Genomic DNA, 23,151 nt, shown 5'->3' on the forward strand with positions numbered 1-23,151 from the left:
CTAAATAAGATGGGCATAGGAATATCATTAAGTGCACGCTAATCATTAGCACATTCTAAATCCATTAGCACACCTTAGTAAAAGGACCCCTATGTGCTGGGACCTGTTTTAGACCCAGTGGTTTGTTATTGTTTATTTTTTTATTTATTATTATTTTTTAAATTATAGCCAAGCTGGTGAAACCACTGTTTCACACCACTTGGGTTTGTACTCTCAGTTTTAAACTAACAATTTTAGTTTTACATACATTTGTTTTTTTACATAAGTTCAATAATTTCTGTTACATCTGTTGTTCATTTATTTGCAGATGTACTTATGTACTTACGTTCATTTGAACATAACATCATTTTATTCCATGTACATGTTTTGGTTTATTTATAAGTGTGTACTGAGTTACTTTGTTTTTATGATTCCCTTTCAGTTTTTTTGATTTATATGAACAGGTTTTTATTTTATTAGTAGTTACTTTTGAGGTTCTGACACAGCCCTCGCATGGGCGAAGAAACAATGCGACAAGGCCACGGCCGTGGCCAGATGGATGCTAGGCTGCATAGAGAGGGGTATAACCAGCAGAAGAAAGGAGGTGTTGATGCCCCAAGTCGTTGGTGAGACCCCACTTGGGGTATTGTGTTCAGTTTTGGAGGCTGTATCTTGCTAAAGATGCAAAAAGACTGGAAGCGGTGCAAAGAAAAGCTACAAAAATGGTATGGGATTTGCATAGCAAACCATAGAAGGAGAGGCTTGCTGACCTGAACATGTATACCTTGGTGGAAAGGAGAAACAGGGGTGACTTGATACAGACATTCAAATATTTGAAAGGTATTTATCTGCAAACAAACCTTTTCTGGAGACAGGAAGGTGGTAGAACTAGAGGACATGAATTGAGGTTGAAGGGGAGCAGACTCAGGAGTAATGTCAGGGGGGTCACGTGATGCCTGCTTCCTAGGAAGACGCAGACCTATGCAGCTCCCCCTGACACCAGCCGAAATCTGCTGAAATATCGAAGATCCTGAATCTTTTGAAGCCTGAAAAGCAGTGCGGGGGTGAGAAGAACATCACCGGCTACTGCGGGGCTGAATTTGGAAAGACGAAACGTCCGAGTTATGCCCACAAGGGCGCAACGAAAATCCAAAACAACGCGAATTCAGGCCCCGAACAAAATGGCGGCGCCACAGCGTGATCAAAACTTAGATCCAGGTGTGCCCCCGAACCCGACGCTCATGCAGACAACGGAGTGGGTCCAGGAAATCACCCGCTCGGTATCGGCGGCATTAGCTGATCGCCTGAATAAATTACAATCAGCTGTGGAGGAAATACATGAGAAGTTCGATGCGCATTCTCACAGGCTGCAGGAGATGGAACAGCGGATCTCGACGGGCGAGGAGGAGGCGAGGGGTACGGCGACTTTGGTCGCCGCACTGCAGAAGGAGACGGGAGAACTGCGAGAACGAATTGATGACCAAGAAAACCGGAACCGCAGGAACAATCTGTGGGTGATTGGGCTGCCGGAGACGGTGGCAGGTAATGAATTGTACCGGTTCTTTGACTCCTGGCTACCCCAGGCGCTGGGCCTGGAAGAATCCCAGAGTACTTTTTGCTGTGATAGAGCCCATCGAGTGGGAGCGAAGGGAGATGTTAATGCTAAGCCACGTACAGCTATAGCCCATTATACTAACTGGCTCTCCAAGGAAAAGCTGATGAAAGCATTCCGGGCGCGTGGGAGTGTGGATTATGAAAATCATCGCATACTTTTGTTCAATGATTACTCTGCCCGGATCGCAGCACAGAGGAGGGCAATGGCACCCACATGCTCCGAGCTCCATAAGAAGGGAGTGCGCTTTGCGCTCCTGTATCCCGCGAAACTGCGAATATGGCATGAAGGGAAGACAGTACTCATGCAGGAGATCGGGGAGGCCCAAGCGTTTCTGCGCACGTTAAATGCCAATGCGCAAGAGGGCTGAATCAGCTGGAACTGTGGGAGCTGGAAAATAATCTGTTTGCAGTGGCGGTAGACTGGTGACACTTATGCATATTCATAGTTCAAGATGATCTCTGCACTAGTTAATGGCGAGGCTACTGCCTTTGAGGTTTGGACTGAGAACATTGCTAAAAGCCTGTTGGGAGAAAGGGAAGCAGGAGTTGCATTGGTTGTTATCTAGTTGAGAAGGTTATTAATGATTTGTTAATGATTTTAGTGCTTCATTAAGAGGAAGGGAAGGGATCTGATCATTTAGAGCTCAATGAGCTGGGAAGGGGGAGGGGCTAAGGGCGGATCTGGGAAGGTGAAGGATGGGGAGAGAGAATGGGACTATAGAAAGGAAGGAGAAGGGAGGAGAGATGATAGCGGGGGGGAAGGGGAGGGGGAACAAGGGGGGGAGGGAAGGGAAGGTGGATGCGTGTGTGTGTGTTTGGTGTATGGAAGTGTGGGTAAGGGGGGTGGGGTGGGGAGTAAAAGGAACACGAAAGCAAAGTGAAACCCAGATGGGGATTCAGAGGGGAGAAGGAGAGAGAAGAATGCGGAGTAGATTTGGAAAGCCCTTTGAGAGGCAACAAGAGGGATTTCGCTGGTCCAGCTGGGAGACCAGTGAAAGGGATGCTGGCAAAATCATAGAGAGTACTCTTCTTGGGGGTGAGGATGGCTAACTTAAAAGTAGTTACTCTTAACGTTGACGGACTTCACTCCCCGGTTAAGAGAACCAAAGTGCTTTCCTGGTTGAAAAAAGAGAAGGCTGATATAGCTTTCATTCAGGAAACACACTTAACGGCAATAGAACACCAAAAACTGAAGAGGGATTGGGTGGGTGAGGTAGAATATGCTTCTTATAACTCTAGGCAAAGGGGGGTGGCTATTTTAATCCATAAACAACTGCCTTTTACCATGCATAAGGTGATCTCAGACACGGAAGGAAGATATGTACTTGCATTGGGAGACCTATGGGGTCAGAGTATCCTATTGTGTAACGTTTATGGACCTAACATCTACTCCCACAAGTTCTTCTCAGAATTAGTAGCTAAAGTGGTACCATTCCCGGACTGTCACATAGTGATGGGGGGAGATTTTAACTGTTTGGCCGACCAGACAGTGGATTGTAAACCAAGGAAGCTAAGGGGAGAGAATTGGGGGAGTAAAGGGATTAACTTCTTACTATCCCAGCTAGGGTTGGTGGATATCTGGAGGCTTTTACACCCACATGACAGGGAATTCACCTTCTACTCTCACCCCCACAACACCTACTCTCGGATTGATTATCTGCTTACTACACCATCCCTGCTTTCTAGGTCCTCTCACGTTCATATAGTGGACTGCACCCTTAGTGATCATTCAGCTGTCACCATGACGATATCTTTTGCAGGAGGCCAGGGAGAGAGAGTGTGGAAACTTCATCCCCATTTGTATCATGACAAGGAGTTCCGAGAATATCTACGGAACAAGTGGATAGATTACCAAACGTATAATCATACAGGGGACGTAGATGCGGGTACATACTGGGAGGCATCGAAGGCAGTAATGAGGGGTCACATAATAGCTTACACAGCGGGGAAGAAGAAGGAGAGAGAAGCAGACCTCCTGAGACTGTCCAATGAGTACCACACTTTGAGGAGAACACATTTGACCACTCTGTCAACGCAGGATAGTGCACGCATATTAGAGATTAGACATCAAATAGATGAAATCTTGAATCAGAGAGCGCAGCGAGATATATACTTCCAACGATTCAGGTTATTCAAGTGGGGAAACAAAGCTGGGAAGCTATTGGCAGCATTAGTTAGGCCATACCGTAAGCGGCAAATTATTACCACTATTAGGGATATGGCAGGCAGGGAGTATACCACAGAAAAAAACATCACACAGCAATTTGTTAATTTTTATAGTTCTTTATACGGGGTAAGAGAGTTTGATCAGGTGGCATGTGAGGCCTTTTTTCAAGATGTTCACCTTCCTACCCTGGCAGCTGACCAGTTAAGCATTCTTAATAGTCCAATAGAGGAACAGGAGGTTAAACAAGCCATCAAATCTTTAAAGCTGACTAAGGCGCCAGGACCAGATGGCTATGGCCCGGAGTATTATAAAGTTTTGGCAGACCTGGTGGCGGACCCCTTGGGAGATTGGTTTAACGGGATGGGGAACGGATTAACTATACAGAACAATATGGCCCATATAGTGTTAATTCCAAAACCCGGTAAAGACTCAACCCAGGTGGGTTCTTATCGCCCCATTTCATTGTTAAATCAGGATATTAAAATCCTGGCCGCTATCATGGCTCGACGGATGAATGGGGTGGTTTCCTGTTTAGTTCATGAAGACCAAGTGGGATTCGTCCCGGGGAGGCACGCCTCCATGAACATTATGAGAGCTCTTTTGGCCATACAGGAATGCAGGGGTAGAGGGGGACTGGAAGTCATTGCGGGCCTCGATATGGAGAAGGCGTTTGACAGCATTTCGTGGCAATATCTGTTTGGGACCTTGAATCGCTATGGCATAACAGGGACCTATATCTCATGGATTAAAACGCTTTATACTCTCCCAGTGGCCAGATTGTTAATTAACGGTAAACTCACAGAGAGCTTTCCCTTACGAAGGGGAACCCGTCAAGGATGCCCCCTGTCACCGCTCCTTTTTTTGTTGGCCATAGAACCGTTAGCTATAAAAATTAGGGGACATAGGGCCATAAGGGGGATAAGGGTGGGCACACAGGACTTCCGGGTGAATCTGTTCGCAGATGACATCCTAGTCTACTTGGCCAATGGGCCTAGAGATCTTCCCCGGGTGTTAGAAATAGTAGGGGATTATGGGGAATTATCAGGACTGCGGGTCAACTGTCTAAAATCAGAAGTACTTCCATTGTCAGGGAATTTTGTGGACCCAGGCCTGTCGGGGATGCCAATACCGCTTGCCCGAGGAGCTATGAGATATTTGGGAATCTTTCTTAGTGTAAATACCTTGATATTCTATAAGAAAAATATAGTGGATACACTGGACAACATCAGAAAGCTATGTGATAGATGGAAACAATTGCCGCTTTCCCTGATGGGCAGAATAGCCTTAGTTAAAATGGTCTTGCTACCAAAGATCCTATACCCACTACAAGCGGCCCTCTTGTGGGTGTTGAGGAAGGACGAGCGCCTATATCGGTCTATTATACGCGCCTTTATCTGGCGGGGGAAGGGAGCAAGGATCGGACATCAAAAGCTCTCTTTGAGTAGGGCCAAGGGAGGTCTGGCATTTCCCGAACTACGTTTGTACAACGTGGCGGCACTTATGCGACTCATTTTTGAGGGACTGACGGGTAGCTACCGGTTTTTGCCGGATGGTGGATTAGAGGACTGGAGTGCCCCGTGGTCCTTCACAAATTTACTGCACATGAGGCCTAGTAACATATACTGCAGGGAGACTGGCCTTTCTGCAGCCTCTGCATAGAGCATGGGCCTGGTGGAGAGGACAGCAGAATAGAGAGTCGGAGGCTTCCCCTTTTTTGGGCATGGTGGGCAATGCAGATTTTCCGGCAGGCCTGGGATATTCTATCTTTGATAAATGGAGAGAGAAGGGATGCGTGATGTTGGTCCACCTTATGGAGCAGGGACAGGAGCACATAGACACTTTTGAACAGCTGAAGGAAAGGTGGGAAATCCCTAATAATCATTTATTGCAATATTTACAAGTGCGGCATTACTATTCTTCTTTACAACAGGCACACAGGGACAAATGGTTATGGGGACCCATGGACAAGATCTTACTGCGTACACCTTACAAGATGAACAGCCTAACTACATGGTACAAAGTCCTACAAATGCACAGACCCTTGGGGGGGATGGAAAGATTAATGGAACAGTGGAATAGAGAGCTGAAAAGGAATTATACTATTAAGGAGTTTGATAAACTATTTTCTAATATATATGATATGGTTAAGGCAGCGGACCTTCAAGAAACCCAATACAAAATATTGCATAGAGCATACATTACAAAGGCCAAGGGGGCAGCTATAGGACTGTGGGAAGAGGGACAATGCACCAAATGCCAGAAGGGGCGGGGAACTTTTCTTCACTCCTTTTTGGAGTGCCCCTCCCTTTCTTTGTGGAATCGAGCATTTCAGCTGATCACTGAAGTCACAAATAGACAGATAGAGTGGGACTATGCCACCTTATTATTGGGAGACCAAGACCTTTTGATCGCCCAAGGACTTACTAAGCCATGCAGAAGATTCATATACACCTCTCTATTATTGATCAAAAAGACCATCCTACAATACTGGATCCAACCAGAGAGCCCTTCGGGGGAAGTGTGGTACAACAAAATGAGAATGGTTGGTGAGAATGAGTGCCGAACTTATTCTGATTCTGCAAAACTTGTTAACAGACAATATCATGCTTTGTGGACAGCATGCTTAAAAGTGTTACCTTTACAGGGTAATGAGGGAAGGGGGGAAGAGTAAGTGGAGTGAGTATGGGATGCGGATGATGAGTTATGGAATGGGTTAGAGTGGTGCGTATGATGCATGAGTGTAAGGGGGGGTACAAAATGGAAAATGCAGTGTGCAGCGTAAGCCATGTTGGCGATTTATGGATCAATCCTTTTGATAGATAACATTTCTTTGTGACGTTGTATACTTATAATTGGAAGTTGTGGCATTTGTACAAACACTGTTGCACTGTGTTAATAAAAATAATAATTAAAAAAAAAAAAAGGAGTAATGTCAGGAAGTATTTTTTCACGGAGAGGGTGGTGGATACGTGTAATGCCCTCCCGCGGGAGGTGGTGGAGATGAAAACGGTAATGGAATTCAAACGTGTGGGATAAACACAAAGGGGTCCTGTTCAGAAGGAATGGATTCACGGAATCTTAGCGGAGATTAGGTGGCAACACCTGTAATTGGGAAGCAAAACTAGTGCTGGGCAGACTTCTACATTCTGTGTTCTGATCGTGACTGAATAGATATGGATGGGCTGGATTGTAAATTTTAAGGGGCTTCAACGTTAGCTTAAGAACTTTTAGTACAAGAACAGTGCTGGGCATAGGAGCCAACTTTTCAAAATTATTGGGGGTGCTAAGCCCAGTGGAAGTAACTCTTCCCCGGACACATACAAGGAATTTTCTCAATATTGGGGGTGCTCAAGCACCCACAACACCCACAGAGTCGGCTCCTATGGTGCTGGGCACACTTCTACGGTCTGTGCCATGATCATGACTGAATAGATATGGATAGACTGGAGTGTAAATTTTAAGGGGCTTCAATGTTGGCTTCAGAACTTTTAGTACAAGAACAGTCCTGGGCAGACTTCTATGGTCTATGCCCTGAAAATGGCAAGGACAGATCAAACTCAGGTATACATATAAAGTATTGCATACCAAGTAAAATGAGTTTATCTTGTTAGGCAGACTGGATGGACCATACAGGTCATTTTTCTGCTGTCATTTACTATGTTACTATAAAACATGGACTATATTGGACTTTTCTGTCTGTATTTTATCAATTAGAGTGAATTTCCTGCTTTCTCTGCTGTTTCCTATCATCACATTGGATCTTTCTGATCATCTGCTGTGTTGATTTTTGGACCATCAGTGCCAGTTGGGACCTTAATTTCCTAATAATGGAATCATTTAGATATTGGCATTTAGATCCAGTAACAAGTAGAAAGGCTTGGGTTTTTTTCAGTGCCCTTTGCATTCATTTATCTCTGGCCGTAGCTAATTATTTCCAAACCTTCCAAAATACAAATGTCACAACATTGCCATAGATCCTTCTAGCCACGAAAACATAATGTTCCTAGCTTAATCATTTGCAAATTAGAAGGGTAGGTGGCAAACACAAATTCTGATGTTGCTGTTTGGATACAACCGAGTAAGATAAAATTAAGGTTTTTTAAATTTGAATTGCTATCTTATGTGTGTACTGCTCAGGAATATCCTGGTATGAAAGATCCTTTTATAAAATAAAAAAATTGTAGCAGCTGTGAGTATTTTTTTATTTTTTGTTACATTTGTACCCCGCGCTTTCCCACTCATGGCAGGCTCAATGCGGCTTACATGGGGCAATGGAGGGTTAAGTGACTTGCCCAGAGTCACAAGGAGCTGCCTGTGCCTGAAGTGGGAATCGAACTCAGTTCCTCAGTTCCATAGGACCAAAGTCCACCAGCCTAACCACTAGGCCACTCCTTCACTCCTTGCCCTTTAAAACACATTGCTTAAAGCTACAAAGTTTGCATTTTCTCATGTAATTTGTTCTTTTTCTAAGTGTGGCTTGGGAAAACCCCTGCTCTACATTTTATTGCCTGTCTCTTGCAGGTTCACATTCCAATGGAAGAAAATATGGAAACTGAAAAACCTTGCGGTGGACTAGATCAAATAACACTCATTCAGCAGATAGTAGCTTCCTCTTCTGGGGCTTTACTTACATCATTGATTGGTAAGAATTAACTCACTTTTAATGGAACATAAATACACTGTATCAACAGGTAGTTCCATTCCAACGCACGCCTTTTCCGGTGCTACAGAAAATCAGACTTGATTTTTCTAGCACAGGGGTTATCCAGTGGTAATCAGGCAGTGCCATGCGCTACTCTTGTTACTGCTGGGTTATCATGAGAGCCCTTACCGCCACCTCAGTGGGTACTGGTAAGTGATCCCCCATGAAACGGCTGTGCGGGAAATGCAGATTTACTTCACAGGCATTTCTTTTCTTTTTTTGCCCTTTTACTACAGCTTGGTAAAAAGGCCCCTTAGTGATTAGTAACTATATGGATATGTATTTATATTTCTGCATACGTTTAGATATACATATATATGAATGTGTGCTTATACACATATGGTATTTAAGGATATGGAGGTATCACACACAGACACAGCTCCTCTACTGTCTCGGGCCCAACTGTTCCTTTGAGCTGCGTGACTTAAAGGAGCCACCAGGGACCAAGACAGCAGAGGAGGAAGCAGCCCAACCTGCAGCTATGCAGGTCCTTCTCTTGCCTCGCTGGAGCGGTTAATGTGCAGGGAGAGAGGCAGCCATAAAGTGAATACTCTATATACTCTGATTGGAACATTCTTCTGTATTTCTTATTCCGGAAATGGCGATCGCCACTACGGTAGTTGTAAGCCACATTGAGCCTGCAAAGAGATAGGAAAATGTGGGATATAAATGCAGAAAATAAATAAATATCTGTGCCAGTCTGCACTTCAAAAGCAGACAGCACAAAATTCTGCACAGTCTGCAGAGGTAGGGAATTTTGTGCAAATTTAGCATTGTGCAAAATTCCCCCAGGAGCAAAATATATAACTTTTAAATATATATAGGCAAGGCAAAAAGAAACCCCAGTTTTTTTTTTTTGCAGTTTTCTAAGCAACTGCTTTGAATTTCAACTAGAAATTTTTATGTATTTAGTCATCATATTTAAGTATTACAATTAAACAACATTTAATTATCTTAAGCTACATTGATGTTACTGACATTTTAGTGTTGCTTCTTAGCGATTTTTGCCCGTTAAAAATGTTTGAGCTAAAACATAGTAAAATAATGTCATTCAAACGTTACAGTTAGCAATGTATCAGAATTTCACAGTCACTGTGAATTCTCAGTGTCCACCCCAGCTTTAACACTGTCATTTAGTCGCTTTGGGAAGTTCTTAAAAGCTTTGTCTATCAGTCCTGTGGCAGGCTGTCCCAGATCATCTGCTAACACCTTGCCCATAATTGCCATTCCAATCTGAAATGTTTACAAAAGTGGACATCACTATGACATCATTAACAGTGAACTGGTACCCTGTTTTTTCAAATAATGGTAGTTTTACAGTGCATACATTTTTGAACGCACGAAAATCGCTGTGTGGTCATACTAAAAAGTCTAACTTTGCTGTGTTCAAAGATAATCTCATTCCACTTGGTTCATAAACGTAGATAGTAACTACAAAATAAAGCTGTAAAATTTCTTGTTGAAATTCCAGGCAGTTGCTGAGAAAACAGCAACAAAAACTCTAGGAAGTTAATTTTTTTTGTTGGCCTCACTCTGTATGTATGTATGTAGAAGAGAGAACGCCTATATCTATATACAGGAATGTCTGTGGGGGAAAATGTTTAGTACATGTGGCCCTATGTTTAGGAATTGTTTTTTGTTTTCCATGTCTTCTTTATTAAATTGCTTTCAGGCTTATTTTCGAAAGAGAAGGGTGCCCATCTTTCGACACAAATCTGGAGATAGGCGTCCTCCCAGGGTCACCCAAATCGACATAATCGAAAGCTGATTTTGGGCGTCCTGAACTGCTTTCTGTCACGGGGACGACCAAAGTTCACGGGAGCATGCCGGAAATGTAGCGAAAGGCGGGACTAGGGCGTGCCTAACACATGGGCGTCCTTGACCGATAATGGAAAAAAGAAGGGCGTCCCTGACGAGCACTTGGGCAACTTTACTTGGTCCATTTTATTTTATGACCAAGCCTCAAAAAGGTGCTTGAACTGACCAGATGACCACCGGAGGGAATCGGGGGTGACCTCCCCTTACTCCCCTAGTGGTCACCAACCCCCTCCCACCCTAAAAAAAAACTTTTTAAATATATTTTGCCAGCCTCAAATGTCATACCCAGCTCCATCACAGCACTATGCAGGTCAGGCCCATCTCCCTCCCTACCTGTTACACTTGTGGTAGTAAATGTGAACCCTTCAAAACCCACCAGAAACCCACTGTACCCACATGTAGGTGCCCCCCTTCACTGCTTAGGGCTATGGTAGTGGTGTACAGTTGTGGGGAGTGGGTTTTGGAGGGCTCAGCACACAAGGTAAGGGAGCTATGCACCTAGGAGCAATTTGTGAAGTCCACTGCAGTGCCCCCTAGGGTGCCCGGTTGGTGTCCTGGCATGTCAGGGGGACCAGTACACTACGAATGCTGGCTCCTCCCATGACCAAATGGCTTGGATTTGGTCGTTTCTGAGATGGGCATCCTTGGTTTCCATTATGGCCGAAAATCGGGGACGTCCATGTTGAGATTTGAGCGTCCCCGACCGTATTATCGAAACGAAAGATGGACGCCCATCTTGTTTTGATAATACAGGTTTCCCCACCCCTTCGCCGGGATGTCCTGCAAGGACGCCCTCAGGAAAACTTGGGCACCCCTTTCGATTATGCCCCTCTTTGCGTCTTTTCCAGTGTTTGATTTATTATCATGCATCTTAGTTGTTATGATGCATGAAAATAACTGAAAAAAAAGACAATATAGCCTATCCAGTCTGCCCATCCATACCAAGTAGTATTGTTGTTAATCCTTTCCCCCTTAGATGCTCTGTGCTCATCCCATGTTTCCTGAAATTCAGATACAGTCCTTGTCTCCAGCACCTGGGAGGCTGTTCTATACATCTACCACCCTTTCCATGATGAAATATATTTCCTTAGATTCTGATTCTGTTCCTTTTCACCTTTATCATATGCTCCCTTGTTACAATTATTTCAATTACATTTATATTCCGCTACAAACCACTGCTGGATCAGTTCAGATTACAAAAAAAGAATACCAGGCCATCACTAGGAAATTACAACACTTTAAAATACATAAAATAATTTTTTAAAACCCCTCAGCATCAAAAATAATAATAACATTTTCAAAAGTAACGGCTTTTTAGCACAAATATTTCTGAAATGTGCTTTCAGTAGTTCACAAAATTTCATGAAATCAATCTTAGTTCTGAGGGGAGCAAATTCCAACATTGGGCTGTTTGATAAACAAAACCCATTGAGTGAATAGATTTAAATTTCACTCCCTTAAGCGTAGAGTATTGCAACATACAAAGGTCTTTTGACCGCAAAAAGCGGTCAGTAGACCTAAGTGCTAATAGGCTAATCACGTGCTCCGGAGATTGTCCATATAATGTCTTAGGTACTAATACACAAAGTTTAAACTGACAGCAAGCTTCTTTTGGGAGCTAATGAAGACATCTTAATAATAATATTGCCTGATCTGATCTGTGCTTACCACGTATCAATTTTGCTGCAGTATTCTGTAAGACCTGCAAGAGCCTCAGATGTTTTCGAGCAGCCTATATACAATGAGTTACAATAATGAAGCCGGCACAACACAACTCTGGTACGACTAACATTCCTGATCCAGTAATTTTTTTCATACGCTGGAGTATTCTTAGTTTGATAAACACTTTCCGAATTGGTTGTTTAATTTGATCCATCATAGACAAATGATAGTCCAACAATACCCCTAAAACCCTCATGGCTTACCCATAATACTTACCATGGGGCTCTTTTGAAGGAGCTACAAGTCAAAGAATCTCGGTGTTACCAGTATTCAATTTTAATTTGTGTTGAGTCGCCCATTGTTCCATTTTTGAAAACCAAACAGTTATATCCCCTATAACAGTGATGGCGAACCTTTCAGAGACCAAACAGCAACCCAAAATCTAATTATTTATCGCAAAGTGCCAGTACTCGTTATGGGCGGGGTCACCACATATGACTCCACCCCTATGATAGCCACACCCCTTACACCAGCCATGGTGCATATAAACAGACATCATTGAAAATATTATACTAGTATAGGAGAAAAAAATAACATGATTTTTTTTTTTCATTATAAATCATTTTTGTAAGCTGTTACAGCTCCAGTATACCCAGTGCAAAATAAGACAGCAGATGTAAATTCTCAAATTGGACATATTCCAAGCACTAAATGAAAATAAAATGATTTTTTTCTACCTTTGTTGTCTGGTGATTTTGTTTTTCTATCCATATTGGTCCTAGTCTCTGATTCTGCTGCTCTCTATCTGTTCTCTTAACTCCGTTTCCAGGGCTTCCTTTCCATTTATTTCTTTACTTTCCTCCTTTCTTCTTCATTACTTGCCCTCCATCCATGTCCAGCCACCCTCCTCTCCCCCCTGCCTCCCTCCCAGCACCAGGCATCTCTTCCTCCCACCGAGCACCAGGCCTCCCTCCCACCCACCGAGCATCAGGCCTCCCACCCAGCAGCACCCAGCATCAGGCCTCCCTCCCACCCAGCATCAGACCTCCCTCCCAGCACCAGGCCGCCCGCCCACCCTCCAACCAACCAAGCATCAGGCCGCCCTCCCTCCCAGCACCAGGTGTTTTATCTCTGTCTTTAGGGTCAGAGCAGATGCGGTGGCATCTCGTGGCTTGGTTGTGTATAATTTCAGTTCATTTATTGTTATTTGTTAACCACTCTTGTCCAGAGCGAGATACAAAGATCATGTGCACATAATGGATTTTTTTGTATGTGAAAGGTGGTAGCTGCATCTGTCAGTTGGTTTCTTGCATATAGATGTTATATAGCTATTGTTGATAGAGACTATGATGTCTAGAAAGTTGACATTTTCTTTGGTTTAATCAATTTTGAATTTGAATGCATTGAAAAAAATATAAAATTGTTTGAGAGTCTTTTCTCCCTCAGTCCAAATCATAAAAATGCCATCAGTATACCTGTAGTATTTTAGGGGTTTAGTTGCATATTTTTTTAAGAATGTCTCTTCTAGTTTTGCCATGAAAAAGTTTGCATATTATGGTGCCATCCTGTTGCCCATAGCCCATGATTTGCAGATTAAATATCATTATTGAAACGGAAATATTTGTGAGTTAGAATTAATTTGATTAATTTTGTAATAGTTTCTGGTGTGTATTGGTGGTCCAGGGTGGATGTTTTTAGGAATTTATCACATGCAGCTATGCCTTAAGCACAGGGAATGTTGCTGTATAGAAATTCTACATCTATTGTGACCAGAAGAGCACCTGGTCAGCCATATGATGAAACAAAGGAGCAAACCTACAGAAAAAGAAACAAAACCTACAGAAAAAAGAATAGCCACGTATACTTTCTAACAATCTGCAAAAAGAATGACATCATTCCTAAAGCACTCAAGATCAAAAATTCTTTGGCCACTACTTACAATTCTGAATATGCAAAAAAAACTTTGCAAACGCAGTAGTCAGAAACTGAGAAACAAACTTGTAAATCAACTCTACAAAAAGAAGACATGTTAAAAACCGAGAGAGAAGAAATCATGAAAAACTTGCGGGGGGGGGGGGGGGGGGGGAGTCTAATCAAGATGGCTGCTGTCTGAAGTGAGCCGTGAGACGCTGTCCCCAGCGATGACCTTTTCTGATGGTGAAGCGCAAATTGAAACCCCCGAATTTTCCCTATGGAGCCTGGAATGAATGTTTCTCAAGCTGGTCCGATTCACACTTTCGTGGTTCTGGGTACTGGTGTAAATACTCCAGAGGTTTCTTCAGCTGGGGCAGAGGCAAGACGTAGACCTCTTTGTCCCCCTTCAGAGCGGTTACTATAACTAAGCCCTTTTGCATAACCGCTGCAGCTGGCATCGATTGACACTAAAATTGCTGTGGCGACACACCAGTGTCTAATCTGTGAGGAAGAGGAAGAACCTGCAGCATCGGGGCTGGGATGAGAAGCGTCAGTTTTGCAGGTGTTGGACAGATTGGAGTGAGTCTGAGAAACTTTCAGTAATTATGCAGCCTCGAGGTACTGATCTTGTTTGTCTTTTCTAATATGGGAAACGTGGCTGGAGTTGTCCCCTTGTAGAGGCCAAATGTTATTTGGAATCAATATGGGAAGCTATTTCTGGTCTCCAAACTTCTTTAGGAACTAGATACATAAAAAAGTTCACATACAGATTTGATTGTTCCAGATTTAGCAGCCTTAAAAAATAAACATTCTGATTTGAATAATAAGATGGAAGCAGTTGAAACAAGGCTGGAGGTTTTGGAAACCCAAGGAGAGACTTGGATGAAAGTGTAAACATTTGTGCTAAAGCTGAGAATTTGGAAAATGCTATCGGGTGTCAGAGTTTTAGATGAATAAAATTTCCTAAATTTTCCCAAACAATATGCTATATCTGCCATGGACATGTTTAAAAGATACTTCTTGAACTGTGAAGGTTCGGGAAACCTCATTTCTGTCAATATCAACCTACCTGTTGGTAAGAAGCAATCTCAGCCCAACCAGCAGGGATTACCTTTGGATTCCTTGGATTTAACTGCTTTTCTTGAGCGATCAGACTTGGAGGTCCTAGTTCCTACTACATTATTAGTTCAGTTAGCTTTGGACTCTGACAGGGAATGGCTTTTGAAGCTGTTCTTTAAATATAAAGATGTTTTGTTTATGAATTATAAGATAATTTGACATGATAGACCATAAAATATGATTATATATCCTAGAATACTTCGGAGTTGGAGGTAACGTTCTCTACATGTTCAGAGGCTCCCTAACTACTAGAACTTACCAAGTGAAATCTAATTCGAGTATGTCAGCTTCTTGGACACCTGAATGCGGTGTCCCTCAAGGATCTCCACTCTCACCAATCCTTTTCAACCTAATGATGACACCCCTGGCCAAATCGTTATCCAATCAAGGCCTTAATCCATATATATATGCAGATGACGTCACGATCTATATCCCGTTCAAACATGATTTGAAAGAAATCACAAAAGACATCAATCACAGCTTCCAAATCATGCATTCATGGGCGGATGCATTTAATTTGAAACTTAATGCAGGGAAAACACAATGTCTTGTACTTACATCACAATATAATGCAAATAACGTCACCACTTTATCCACACCAAACTTTACCCTTCCCATTTCAAACACCCTGAAAATTCTTGGAGTAACCATTGATCGGAATCTCACGCTTGAAAGCCATGTGAAGAATACAACAAGGAAGATGTTCCACTCAATGTGGAAACTCAAAAGAATAAAACCTTTCTTCCCTAGGGGAATCTTTCGTAATCTAATACAATCAATGGTACTAAGTCATTTAGACTACTGCAATGGACTTCTTGCTGGCTGTAAAGATCAAATCATCAAAAAACTTCAAACAGCCCAAAACACTGCAGCCAGACTTATATATGGAAAAACAAAATGCGAAAGTGCCAAACCCCTAAGAGAAAAGCTACACTGGCTTCCTCTTAAAGAACGTATAACGTTCAAAGTATGCACTCTGGTGCATAAAATAATTCACGGAGATGCCCCGGCCTACATGTTAGGCCTTATTGATTTACCACCCAGGAATGCTAAAAGATCAGCACGCACATTCCTGAATCTTCACTTCCCCAGCTGTAAAGGTTTAAAATACAGATTAATACATGCATCCAGTTTTTCATACATGAGTTCGCAGCTGTGGAATGCTTTACCATTTAACCTGAAAATAGTTCACAACCTAATTAACTTCCGCAAAGCACTGAAGACTCACCTCTTTAACAAGACATACCATAGTGACTCATAATAGGAACTGTAATGCACCATCACTTAATATTTAGAGTATTTTCTCCTTATACCGGATTGTTTACTATTACTATGTCATCCACGTCCTATATGTAATACCAACTGAATGTTTTCTCTTTTTACCTGATTGTTTATTATGTCATCCATGCTTTCTTTATAATACCAATTGTATCTGTATTCTGGAATGGCATAAGCCATGACGGAAAATTGTAAGCCACATTGAGCCTGCAAATAGATGGGAAAATGTGGCATACAAATGCAACAAATAAATAAATAAAAATAAGAATGTACCCTGATGTATCTAGAGTAACACAGAAGAGGGAAAAACTATTTTTGTTATTGAGACCAAAAGTGCTTCAGTTGGGGCAACTTTTGTTCTTCGTTTCCGCTGCAAGTGTGTCATCAACTTGCAAGGAGTTAGATATGTTTTCTTTGACCCCATGCAGCTTACCACATTTGTAACTAATACATCCATGGTTTCTTCCGGTACTCCCCAATGATTGTCCTCCTGTATGTGCTTCTTAATAGAAGAATATTCTTAATAGAAGAATATTACCTGCTCTCTCAGCAGCCTCTTTAGTTTGCTGATATAATTGCTTTGATTTCAACTCTGCCAATGATAAACTTCTCTTACCCCCATAATTGTGGACTACTGACAGAAGTTGTGTATCAAGTTTTGTAAATTTTGTTTTTCTGTGATAAGCCTATGCTATTTTTCCAGCTGTATTTGCTATTGTTTAATTGAAATTGATTTAAAAAAAAAAAAAAAACCTTACCTTTTGGACCAGCTGAGGAAGGAACTCCAAGACATCCAAGTAAAAAAAAAAACCCAGCACACTGCTTTCCAAAGGAAGCAAAAAAAAAAAGCTGACTTCTAACTTAAATGGGATAGATGGGATGGCAGAACACAAAACTAGTGAAAGAGAGACCCTCTGGTGGAGATTTACGTCTCTCTTGAGGTGGGGAGGGATCAGAGGGTATCCCATAAGACTCCTCTGAGAAGCAATGCAGGTCTTCCTCTGAGTCCCATGAACGGTCCCACTCGCTCTCCACCATACTCAGACCTAACTGAATGAGTCTGTGCGAACCTTGGCTCAGTGGAACCATGTCCACACCCCAAAAAGCGCCAAGGTACAGCCCAAACCTCCAACTCGGGGAAGCTTCCTCGCCCAACATCAACAGCAATACCATATGTGTTGGTGTCAGTGCTGACATCGACACCTGTTGTGGCACCAGCATCAAGGATGTCAGCACAGGCAGGGGCTAACCCTCAGGAAGGATCTGGGGCTGATCTGCAGCTGGCACAAGCATCTTCAATGCCAGAGGATGGCTCAGAACCGCTCGTCAAAAGAAGACATTAGCAAAGGCGGAGGAGCCGGGAGAGAGGCAACCTGAGAAAGTGTTGGTGCTGAACCTGAAACGTGGACCTGGTTGCTCTTGCTCATTGGTACTACTTCTAAAGAGGGAGAGCGCTCCTTCCGGTGACAGCACATCTCTGGTACCTGCGAAGCTGATGCCCCGATGCTCCCAGCACTGTGCGCCGATGAGCACTGATGCTTGTGCTTCTTGGGCCTGCCCAATACTCAATATCATGGTCCTTCAGTTCCAATGAGGACGACATCAAACCATATGTGTCCTCGGTGTTGGGTCCGATGCTGATCAGTCCTGGGGCCTGCTGTCAGCACATAATGTCGAGAGGTGGAGACCACCTCGATGCCGGTGCACTCCCATTGGATGTTGAAGTCTTGGCAGCCATCAAGGTTGATGCTTCTAATGCCAATGTACCAGTCTTTGAAGAGCCAAAAAGTTTATCCTGTTGGACCTGCTGCGTCCTCTGTGTACTCAACTGCGTTTTTAAACAAAGAGAACAAAAGTTAAGCTCATGGTCCGGCCCAAGGTACCCGATGCACCAAAGTACGAGTTCATTACATAAATCTCTCAATTATATTGGGCGCACCTCTTGAAGCCACTGGGTGTCTTCTGGGACATCAAGCAAAGAATTGCAGCTAAATTAAAGTTCTCAATTGTGACCTGAAAATGGGGCAGTAGTCAAATTGAGGTCAGTGCTCCAGCCTAACCAGGACTAGCAGGTCGCGAAAATAAAGGAAATTTTAAGAGCCAAAAGACTAATGAAAATAAAGGGAAATACTGAAAAAGCAGAAAATAAAAAATACTAGTTGAGAAACAGAAAAAAAAAATACCTGCATGGGAAGGCACTGTGAAAGAGTGAAACATGCACTGACAGGAGAACGCAAAACATATCCTCCCTGCTCCATGGAAAAAATGAGACTGAGGGACCTTCACTTGCATGTCAGGCGGGAAGGCACCAGCACAGGTGCGGTGAGATGATGCTAGAAAGTTCTAAGTATTTTCACTAGTCAGCATCCGCACCAAGCTCTGTCAGATGGTAGTCACCCATCTGTGAGAATACAACAGCCTGCTTTTCCTTTGCAAATTCTTTTTACTTGATGGTAAGAGAGTCCTGCAGATCTTTAGATGTTAGTCTGGGGTTCTTTGTGACTTAATGGATTTTTTTTGTTCTTGAGGTGAACGTTCCTGGGAACAACTACTGTAGACCACCTTGACAGTAGATAGATAGAGCTCCAAATGTCTAGACAGATGAGCATCAAGTGCTTGTCCTCTGAAATTTCTTTTGACTGTGATATGAGTAGATACCACTGATTTTTATGGTGAATAGCAAACTCGGACCTTTTGGATACTTATTTGGGACAAGATGCCCAAACTCCATTGTGTAAAATTACTCTGCAGGGTGATATATTTGTACCTGATTCTAATTAGCCAAGTAGTTGAGCTTAGAAAATTAGGGATTCATTTACTGTTTTCACAAATTGATTCTGAATTAATCTTAATACTTTTATTATGGGGCTCGTTTTCAAAGCATTTAGACTTACAAAGTTCCCTAGGTAACTATGGAAATTTGTAAGTCTGCTCTTTAAAAATATGCCTATCTCAAGAAACAGACCTAGTCCTTGCTGCATAAGAAAATACTGGTTTTGATTAAACAAAGCTAGTAGAAATTGAAGTGGGGACAGGGGGCATCCCTGTCTGGTACCTCTCTGTAGAGAAAAGCTATCCGTGAGTTTATTGTTTATTATCAGCTGTGCCTGTGGTGAAGAAGTAGAGAGCAGATACCCAATTAACAAAAGCCCCTCTTAAACCAAATCGTTCCAAAACCCAAAAAAGGTACTGTCAAGATATACTATCGAAAACTTTCTCCATATCTAGCCCCACTATAGCCCCCATTCCTCCCTTCCCCCTGTGCTCATGTATGGCCAGCAGCGCTCGATAGAGATTCATTGATGCATAACGACCTGGGACGAAACCCACCTGGTCTTCATGCACAAGGAAGGGAATTACCACATTCAGGCGCCTGGCCATTATAGCCGCCAGTAATTTAAAATCCTGATTTAAAGGTGATATGGGTCAGTAGGACCCCACCTGCGCAGGGTCCTTCCCTGGTTTAGGAATTAACACTATATGGGCCATGTTCTGATATAACCCCATACTCTCCTCCCTTATTCCATTAAACACCTCTCTCAGAGGCGTGATAACCAAGTCACTCAGAATACTGTAGTACTCTGGGCCGAATCCATCTGGCCTCGGGGCTTTAGGATCTCAATTCCCCTACTGATCCTCTGATCCGATATAGGAGAGTTTAAGGTACTCAGCTGCTCTGGTGTAAGAACAGGTAACTTCAATTGCTGAAAAAACACCTCACACGCTTCCTCACTAAAGTCTCTTGCCTTAACAGGGACTAAAGAATTTAACAAACTGGTTCATAATGTGAGTCTCCCTAGTATGTTCCTGTCCCATATCATCCTTGACAGAGATAATCACCTGTTTTTTTATGGGAGGGCTGCACTAAATTAGCTAGCAGCTTACCCAATTTACTACCCCATTTAAAAAGCTTGAAACATTGGAAGTAAATATCCCTCTCTGCTCTTTGATTCAATAAAGCATCAAGTTTCTGTCTAGTCTGCATCAGGTGTCTCCTGTTTTCATCGGTCATGTGTAGCATGTGACGCCTATGCAGTTGCTGAAATTCCTGTGAGAGACGCATAAGCTCCGCTTCCCTCCTCCTCTTCTGAGCTGAGGTATAAGATATTCTATGGCCTGCATAACTGCCTTTGACGCTTCCCAGTAGGCGCCTGGACTCACCTCTGGTGTATTGTTATGTGCCTGGTAATCCAACCACTTTTCTCTCAGGTACACCCGGAAATACTGTCATTATACAAATTTAATTGCCGACTAGTTATTCCTATGTCTACATCATTTATAAATATGTTAAAAAGCAGCGGTCCCAGCACAGACCCCGGAGAACCCCACTATCTACCCTTCTCCATTGAGAATACTGACCATTTAATCCTACTCCCTGTTTTCTATCTTTTAACCAGTTTTTAAATCCACAATAGGATATTGTCTCGTATCCCATGACTATCTAGTTTCCTCAGGAGTCTTTCATAAGGTACTTTGTCAAATGCCTTTTGAAAATCCAGGTACACAACATTGACTGGCTCACCTTTATCCACATGCTTATTCACCCCTTCAAAGAAATGTAGTAGATTGGTGAGGCAAGATTTCCATTGACTGAATCCATGTTGGCTTTGTCTGATTAATCCATACTTATGTATATGCTCTGTAATTTTGTCCTTTATGATAGTCTCTATCGTTCTGCCCGGCACCGACGTCAGGTTCACTGGTCTTTAATTTTTCTGGATCACCTCTGGAACCTTTTTTAAAAATCGGCGTTACATTGACAGCCCTCTAATCTTCTGGTACCTTGCTTGATTTTAAAGATAAATTACATATTACTAACAGTAGCTCTGCACGTTAATTTTTCAATTCTATCAGTACCCTGGGATGTATACCATCCAGTCCAGGCGATTTGCTGCTTTTCTGTTTGTTAAATTGCTCCATTACATCTTCCATGTTTACAGAGATTTGTTTCAGTTTCTCTGACTCATCAGCATTGAATACAATTTCTAGCACTGGTATCTCTCCCACATCTTCCTGAAGCAAAGAATTCATTTAATTTCTCTGCTATGGCCTTGTCTTTCCTGATTGCTTCTTTTATCCCTCGGACATCTTGCGGTCCAGCTGATTCTTTTGCTAGCTTCTTGCTTCTAATATACCTAAAAAAGTTATTCTGCATTTTTGCCTCCAATGCAGTCTTCTTTTCAAAGTCTCTCTGTGCCTTCCTTATCAGCTCTTTCCATTTGACTTGCCATTCCTTATGCTGATTCCTATTAATTTCAGTTGTATCCTTCTTCCATTCCAATTTCAACTGTAATGTATGTAGAATATTCAAGATACAAAAGGAAAAATCACTACATAGCAGGATTAGCTTGATAAGAAGGGGAGACAGCACTGCAGCTTAGTCGGATAGTGGTAATATTCAGATGCTCCCTGAATAAGGTATCTGATAGAGTAAGGAATGTGCAGTCACTATTCTGCATGTATACTCTATATACTTGAATATAAACCAAGAGGTTTTGGCCAAAAAAGTAATAAAAAAATTGAGCTTTGGTTTATATTTGAGACCTCCCTCCCATACCCGTGGTGTCCAGCAGTCCTCCCATCCTCTCCATCTTGCGAGACTGCCGTTAGAAGTTGTGGCAGCCATTTTTACTATGGAAATGGCATGGGCAGGAATGAGTGGGGATTGCACCTGGCCTAGTGTGCCAGTGGATTACCAAGGCAGTACGGTAGGCCCAGGAGAGCAGTTTGTCTATTTGGGGGGAGGAAATAAGTGGGAGCTCTGCTGCTTTTGGGAGGGGGGGGAGGAGGGTGTGAGGGAGTAAGTGGAGAGCAGCAGCAATGGTGGAAGAGGAGAATGAAGAGAGACATCACGGGGAAGGGAGGAATTAAAGATGAGGAATGCTGGACATCACAAGAGAGAAAGGGAAGGAAGGATGCAAGAGGAGGCATGCTGGATCATGCTTCACTTAGTCTACTTATGCCGGCTGAATATATAGTCTTTTATTTTTATTATGGTAAATTTTACATTAAGCATAATAACTTTGAATAAATTACTTATGCTTTTCTAATTTTTAGTTACACCACTGGATGTTATAAAAATTCGACTGCAAGCCCAAAGGAACCCATTTTCCAAAGGTAATAATGACATCTGCCATTCTATTACTCAACATTTCTTTCAATTTTAGTGTATTTCTTACTCTTTACAGTATATACAGCAACAGCTCAGACCATAGTGGAAGAATTCCTAGAAACCAGACCACATCCCCATCAAGTTCCTACCCCTTTTTTAATGGAGCTAGTTACATTAGTACTGAAGAAAAATTTCTTCTTGTTCAAGGATCCCTTTTTCCGACAAAAGAAAGGGGTAGCCATGGGAGTCACTTGTGCTCCTTCGGTGGCTTGCTTATATATGGTTAGATTTGAAGAACTTTGGGTACAAGAGAACCCTTGGAAACAACAAATATTTACCTGGCATAGGTACATAGATGATATCTTTATGCAATGGAAGGGCAATGAAGAACAGCTGCACAAATTTTGTGAGTGATTAAACACAAGAGATGTCAATATAAAGTTCACAAAACAATACTCTAATAGAGAGATACATTTTTTGGATGTTCAGGTAACACAGGAAGTTGGATTGTTACCACTGAAGTTTACATTAAACCTACAGATCGTAACACCCTCTTACATTACCAAAGTAATCATCCTTTGTCAATAAAAAAACAGTCTGCCGTTTTCCCAACTTTTGAGGTACCACAGAATTTGTAGTGAAAAACAGAAATTCAAGGATCAAGCAAGAGTTTTGTTGCAGAAATTTAACACAAGACAATACCCAACGGAAGTACTGAAAAAAATCATATATTAGAGCCAAAAATAACGACAGGGAAAGTCTTTTACAATTTAATAGAAAACAACA

The 23,151-nt window shown here is 42.4% G+C and overlaps 1 protein-coding gene across 1 annotated transcript in view; it reads left to right on the forward strand.

The window, feature by feature from the left end:
* Positions 1-23,151, forward strand: part of SLC25A40 (solute carrier family 25 member 40) — a 109,375-nt gene that overhangs the window by 16,582 nt on the left and 69,642 nt on the right. Inside the window, exons 2-3 of the mRNA XM_030189935.1 lie at positions 8,282-8,402; positions 22,311-22,370. Coding sequence (XP_030045795.1) covers positions 8,294-8,402; positions 22,311-22,370 — 169 coding nt within the window. The 5' untranslated portion in view covers positions 8,282-8,293. The remainder of the gene's footprint in view (positions 1-8,281; positions 8,403-22,310; positions 22,371-23,151) is intronic.

Source organism: Microcaecilia unicolor, chromosome 1, assembly GCF_901765095.1.
Source record: "Microcaecilia unicolor chromosome 1, aMicUni1.1, whole genome shotgun sequence".
NCBI classification, from domain to species: domain Eukaryota; kingdom Metazoa; phylum Chordata; class Amphibia; order Gymnophiona; family Siphonopidae; genus Microcaecilia; species Microcaecilia unicolor.